At 65.2% G+C, this 6,457-nt stretch overlaps 1 protein-coding gene across 1 annotated transcript; it reads left to right on the top strand.

Moving 5' to 3' along the window:
* The first annotated feature begins 1,182 nt into the window (after positions 1-1,182).
* Positions 1,183-4,296, top strand: LCN10 (lipocalin 10). The gene is made up of 6 exons (XM_074361447.1): positions 1,183-1,284; positions 2,017-2,156; positions 2,483-2,553; positions 2,780-2,887; positions 3,852-3,950; positions 4,268-4,296. Exons 1-6 carry the CDS (start codon positions 1,183-1,185, stop codon positions 4,294-4,296), a joined length of 549 nt encoding a protein of 182 aa, XP_074217548.1.
* The last annotated feature ends 2,161 nt before the right edge of the window (positions 4,297-6,457 follow it).

Here is a 6,457-nt window from a genome sequence, read left to right as displayed (position 1 = left end):
TGGCTTTCAGGGCGAGCCCGGGTCCCCTGTGCTCTTCTCGGTTTTCAGTGAATGCCACGGTCCCTGGGGACGGTGCCCGCCGTGTCCGGTGGAGGTGGCCAGACCCTGTTCTGCACACTCAGCTGCCCGGTTGCAGGGTGTCGGGCTGGCTGCTCCCAGGGGCGCTCTCTGCCGATTCAAATAAAGTGGTTCCACAATCCACGCTGATGCCTCTGGTCTGTGTCCCAGCCGTCAGAAGAGCTGTCGTGGAGTGGCCTTCTTGGGGCCCTGGTCGCTGCAGGGAGAGGAGGAGGGTGGGGTGGGCTCTCCAGGGCCAAACTGCAGGGCACAGAGCGGCTCTGGGACCAGAGCGCTGGCCTGCAGCCGTCCCCGCCGAGTCCCTCGGGGCTGGGAGGGCCTGGACCCAGGCCCTGGTCTGGAGGTGGGGGCTGGGCTGGAGGCGGCTGCTCCTTCTGCAGGGGTGACCATGGGCCCCGGGCAGACGGGGGGCTGGTCTGCCCGTGGTCCTGCTGAGGTGTGGGCAGGGCGCTGGGCTGAGGAAACTTGCATCGGTGCCCAGGGGGTGCTTGCTGGGGTGCCCGGGGCGTAGAGGCTTGGCTTTTCCTGGCCTGGGGCTCTGGGGCAGGGGCAGGGCCTGAGCCTGTCTGTCCTCCTGTGTTCTGGAGGGGCTGTGCCTCAAGTCCTGGCAGGAGCACGGGCCTTCGGGGGAGGCAGGCTGGGAGCTGGGGGCTGCCGTCGCTTGTGGTGAGGCGGGGTGCGCACTGGGTGCCTCACACGCACGCACACGTGCACACAGGCACGTCAGTACCTGCCAAGGGCATCGGGAAGGCAGCCCTGGTGTCAGCTCCAGCAGCGGCTGAGCCCCGACTTCACAGAGGCCGTGCTTTCTGTGAGCGCATCTTCCCGTGAAGGGAGCCCCCGGGGTGGAGGTGCCCAGGAGCCTCCCAGCCTGGTGCATTAGCTCAGGGGACACGCGGTGACCCGAGGCCCAGGGGGGTGACCCGGGAACATCATAGCCTCCACCTTCGGCCGTCCCAGGCCGGCAGCACCCACTGGCTGCTGTGCGGCTCCGAGGGCCCTCCCCCTTCCCCGCCCCGGGTTGGCCCACTAGGCTGGTGTGAGGCCGCAGGTTGCCTGGCTGCCCCTGGACATCCAGGCGGGTGGCTGAGGGAGGGGGCGACGATGCGGCTGCTGCCTGTGCTGGTCCTGGCGCTGGTGCTGGCTGTGGGGTCCCAGGAGCGGGAGCCGCTCCCCAGGGAGTCCCACAGTCTCAACTGGAGCAAGGTGAGCCTCGTGCCCCCACCCCGAGTCCTCTCGCTGGGGCAGGGCGGGCATCATCCGGAAAGAGCTGCCGGAGACTGTGGGCAGGGCCCCGGGCTGGGCAGGCTGGCAGGAGGCTCGGGCACTGGCTTCGGCTGGCCTGGCGGGGCTGCCCACCTGGCCTGTCCCTGACCTCCGGCGGCCTCCTCTGGGGACAGGCTGGGGCTTCAAACTCAACTGCCAGCCATGGGCCATAAGGGCCAGGAGCTCTGAGAAGGGGACAGACAGGGGCCTGAGGTCTCCCGAGGTGCCTGGTGGGCAGAGGGGAGGCAGGCAGCAGGGCATGTTCTGGAACAATGAGGTCGCCGGCCGGGTGAAGGTTCCGGAGGGGGCGGCCATGGGCACAGGCAGAGTAGACGTGGTGGGCAGGGAGCCCGGGTTTGCTGCCAGAGGAGTCGGGAGAATGGTGCGGGGCCAGCTGGGAGGGACGGGACCCCGCCAGGCCCATGCAGGCAGGAAGCTCCGGCACACGGTGCCCACGGCCCAGCCCAGGGACGCCCCAGACCCCAGACCAGCTGCACATCTGCCCCCATTGCCTGGGGTGACACTGGGGGCCCCGAGGCCGGGCCGTGCCAGCCTGTGAGTGCTGGATGTGGGCTGGGCCTCAGCGAGGGACACTGGTCCTGTGGGTTCTCGGGGACCTAGGGTGGGGGCAGAACCAGTGTGGCAGCCTGCCCCCCAGCACCTTCTCTGCAGTTTTCGGGGTTCTGGTACATCCTTGCCATTGCTTCCGACGCCCGAGGTGTCTTGCCGGGCAGAGACAAGAGGAAGCTGGGGGCATCTGTGATGAAGGTTCACACAGCAGGCCAGCTGAAGGTGGTCCTCGCCTTTAACGGGTGAGTGGGCGAGGGTGGGGGCCAGCATGTCCTTTGCACTCTGAGCCCAGGGAGTAGAGGAAAGGGGGCTGAGTGGGGTTGGGTTCAGCCTGGAACTCCCACAAGAACTGTCTCAGAAACCCCAGCGCCCACGACTTCCCACCCTAAGACTCCAAGGGCCGATTTTGGGAGGGGCGGCCGCCGTCCCGGGGCCTCCGTGGGCAGTGGGTGTTTGGAGCGTGTCCCCTGAGCTGCAGGACCGGCGCTGGCCCAGGGTGAAAAGTCCCAGAACAACGGGGCCCGGAAAGGGCTCCCTGGCCGCGAGTTCACAGCCCCTCTCCCCTCAGGGCGCGGGGGTGCCAGGCACACTCGCTGATTCTGCGGAAAGACAGGAAGAAGGCCGTGTTCAGGAACACCTGTGCGTACCGCTGGGGGGTGGCTGTCCATGGGCTTCCTGGCCACCGAGACCCTGGGTGGCCCACGACAGCGCTGGCCCCGGCTGTCCTCCCCAGGGAATGTGGGCCAGTGGGGACTGACGCTCAAGGGCCTGGGGCCTGGGCCAGGAGTGGGGCGTCCTTGCGTCCTTCCAGACGCCCCTGCTGTCCGGGCTCGAGCCGGCAGCTCTGTGCCTCTCCCCCGCCCAGTGAAGGGGGTGAGGGGCTTCCGCGTGCTGTCCACCGACTACCATGAGGGCGTGGTCGACGTGCGCCTGGGCCGCGCGGGACAGACCGCCAAGATGTTGCTGCTCTTCAGTGAGTCCAGCGCCAGGGCCCCAGAGGCCGGGGCCCTGCGCAGACGGGGGGTGAGGGCCCTGGAGAGAGGGAGGCCTCTGCCATGTCCTCACACGCGGGCAGGGGGAGCTCTGGCCTCATCTCCTAAGGGCACCAGTCCCACCATGAGGACCCTGTGCTCGTGACCTCAGCTGACCCCCCTCACCTCCCAAGGCCTCCTCTCACTCCGCCACTGGGGCTTCAGCATGTGAATTTGGGGGACACAAACTCACAGCCCACAGCAGTCGGTCACGGCCTGGGGTGGGTGCGGCATGGCAGGACGGAGGGTGGGGCTGGCCGGGCTGTGAGCAGAGGCTGGGGTGGGCGGCAGAGCCCGGGGCCCTGGTCCAGGAGACCCTGCGCGCTGGCAGCTCTGGGTGGTGGCCGCCAGGGCTGAGTGGGGGAGGCCCTTGCAGAGGGGAGGTCGGAAAGCCAGAGGCTGGAGAGGGGCGGGCTGTCCACGTGGATGCAGAGGTCCCCAGGCTGATGGCAGGATGAGGGGCTGGCGGTGATGAACCAGGAGGAGGTTCTGCCCCGGATGAACAGGTGGGATGGAGGGGCAGGAACCCACTTCCAGGCGTGGGGGCTGGGGTCGGGGCGCCCAGCAGCCCTATTGGAGAGGGTGGGAGGGGGTCCCGGGGAGCCTCAGTCAGATGGACGCGGCTAGGGAGGGGTGGCAGAGGGGCCTGGGAGAGCAGAGGGGGCCCTGCGTGGGGACCCTGCGTGGGGACCCCACCTCCTGAGCCTCTCTGGGGACCTGCCTCCTGCTGGCTCGGAACAGAGGCGCCTCCTGCCGCCCGCCAGTCTCCATCTTCCACTGAGCGCCCCCTTGTCTCTGTCCTGAAGCCTCAGGGGCGTTTTGGGGCTGCGGGGGTGGTGGGGGTTGGGGCGCAGCCTCACGTGGCAGAACGGGAGACTCGGACGTTGTGCCTGCTCCGCACCGCAGGCAGACAGAGCACGTCCAGCTTCCTGACTATGAAAAAGTTCATGGACATTTGTGAGACTCTGAAGCTCACCAACCGCATGGCTGTCCTCCCGAAAGACGGTAAGGTGGTGCCACGAGGCGCTTGGGCTCAGACAGGACCACTCCTGGCCCCACGCCCACCCTGTCGCGGATGGAGGGACAAAGGGGGGACGGTGGCATTTTTTAAAGATCTGAAGCCACAGTGAAGGCACGGCCGAGTGCGTGTGCCCCTTCTGCCTCCGGTGGCACCCAGAGCACACATGCTGCGTTGGTCTGGTCTTTGTGTGGGGCTGGGGGCCAGGGCTGCATGGCTTTGCCGTCTGTGGTGCCCACGACACCGGGGAGAGCCGGCAGCACGTGCATGGAGCCGGCCCGACCCTCTCATTCCTCTCTCACAGCCTCCTGTGCGCACACTGTCCTGCCGTGAGAGCAAGCTGCTGTCCACCAGCTCTCCCCTTTAAAGCTCGACTTGTGGTCCCCCTGGACCCTGGGAGCATTGTTCCAAATTGCAGGTCTGCATATCCAACTGCTTGCTGAGAGGAGTTTGGTGACCCCAAGCCGTTGATGGTGCCACGACTTGAGCCCAGCAGGGCCCTTTATCATCACGAAGGGATAGGGGTGGGAGGGCACGTGCTGACTGGCCAGGGGATGCCAAGCCAGGAGCCTCCCTTCTGCCTGTGTCCTCTGGATCCCCTGGCAGAAACACGCTGCCGTCCCTTACCTGCTGCGAAACAGACCACGGCCGGTCCAGTGCGGCCTGCCTCGTGCTTTCTCTGCAGCGTCTCTGCCACCTTCCGTGTCTTCCTTGACATCCTGTCCTTGCTCAGGAAGCCATTCGCCTAGCGCCGCGCATTCACGTGGTGGGTGTGGTGCTGGCCGTGGGGGGCAGTGAGCGAAACAGGCACACGCAGCTCCGTCACTGGGGGATGCAGACACCAGCGCAGTCACCCGAGCACACAGTTACAGGCCCAGGGAGACACGCTTACAGGTGCCAACTGCAAAACAATGGCAGGTCCCACCTGTTCCGGGACAGGGATGAGGAGTCAGAGAGAGCTTCTTGGAGGAAGAGACATTCGAGCTGAGAAATGAAGGGCGGTGGGAGTTAAGAAAGTGATGGTGGGGCTCGGGGAACAGGGCCTCCCTGGAAGATAAACGGTCTTTGAAAAACCCCAGAGCGGTGGAGATGTAGATGGGGACACGGATTCTGGGCCACTTGGAAAGGCAACGCGGTGGTCTGGAGAAGACCGGGGTGGGCCGGAGCTTGAGCAGCCCCGGGACACCCAAATGCAGGTGTTCTGGGGGGAGGTGGAGTCCAGGCCTGGGTGAGAGGCAGATACTTTGGCGTCACCCATGTGTATTTGGTGACGAAGGTGGCAGGCATGGATGAGATCACCTGAAGAGAAAACAATAGGATCAGTCAGCTACTGCCGTGTAACAAACAAGCACAAAGTCTTGGTGCCATAAACCAGTTTAGCTTTCCCGCCGGGGTGTCAGCTTGGACCGGCTGGCTCCAGCCGGGCTCACCTGTGCTCCATGGTTCTCAGCTGGATCTCTTTTCACAGGTTTGTGTTGGCAGGAGGTGGGCTGGTCTGAGCTGGCTTAGCTCCGCAAGCCCCTTGTGCTTTAAGTGGTGGGCTGACCGTGGCGTGCTGGTCTCACAGCAGTGGCAAAGGCACACAGGTCAGGAAGGAGCCGGAATCCTTCAAAAGCTCGACACAGGCACAGAGTCACTCTGCCGCGTCCTCCGAGTTGCTGCTCAGTCCTTGCTCTCGGCCACACCAGCTCACCTCCCTTCTGCGCCTCGAGGGTCTTCCCCCACCTTCTGTCTCATGTTCCCCAAGTCTCATCCAGCCAGGACGCGACGCTTGAATCCAGGGTCTCGTGGTCTGTGTCCTGCAGGGGTCCCCTACGTCACACACCTTCCAGCCAGAGTAGGAGTGACCCTGGCCCAGGGCTCAGCACTGGGGACCAAGAGCAGGCGAAGGGCTGGGCGATCCTGTGGGGGAAGGGTGGCGGGCTCCGCGTCTGCTGGCAGGCCGGGTCTCTGGGGGTGGGTGTCCCTGAAGCCCTGGCTTGGTGGCTCCGATGCGTTGTCCTCAGGGCTCTGTCCTCTGAGACACTTCTCTCTCATGTGTTCACTCCCTTCGGCCACGTCTGAAGGAGGCATCAGGACACACTTCAGTGTGCGACGCCCTCGGTCTGTTTCCTGCCTGGAGAAGTTGCCCTGAGGCATCACGTGCCCACGTCTCAGCTCCGGGCTCTTCTGACACATGGAGGGTTTTCTGTGTTTGACGCCAATGTCCTCCAGGTGCCACGAGCCAGCCCCAGGGTCCTTAGGAAACATGCCTCTCTCTCCAGGTGTGATGGCTGGGATTTGGGCTCTCAGCCTAGAGCATCCTGGAGGCCCTTGTGTGCTCCTTGAGAACCTCCCTGGCACCTGAATTCTTCTGCGGGTTTGACAGAGACATCGCACCACGATCTTGGCTGGGTCTGCGCCCTGTGGCCGTGTCTCACTGTGGCACCAGGGCTGGGTTTTATTCCCTGTTTTAATGCCCACGTACTAGATTTGGTATCAGGCCAGACTCAAC

The sequence above is a fragment of the Camelus bactrianus genome, chromosome 4, assembly GCF_048773025.1.
Source record: "Camelus bactrianus isolate YW-2024 breed Bactrian camel chromosome 4, ASM4877302v1, whole genome shotgun sequence".
NCBI lineage: Eukaryota > Metazoa > Chordata > Mammalia > Artiodactyla > Camelidae > Camelus > Camelus bactrianus.
Note: the sequence above shows the minus strand (reverse complement) of the source record. Positions and strands in the feature narration are given on the sequence as shown.

Coding starts and splice junctions, on each gene's coding strand:
- LCN10 (XM_074361447.1), top strand. CDS start 1,183: ATGCGGCTGCTGCCTGTGCTGGTCCTGGCGCTGGTGCTGGCTGTGGGG. Junction 2,554..2,779: donor GGCCGTGTTCAGGAACACCT/GTGCGTACCGCT, acceptor TCCCCCGCCCAG/TGAAGGGGGTGAGGGGCTTC. Junction 2,888..3,851: donor CAAGATGTTGCTGCTCTTCA/GTGAGTCCAGCG, acceptor TCCGCACCGCAG/GCAGACAGAGCACGTCCAGC.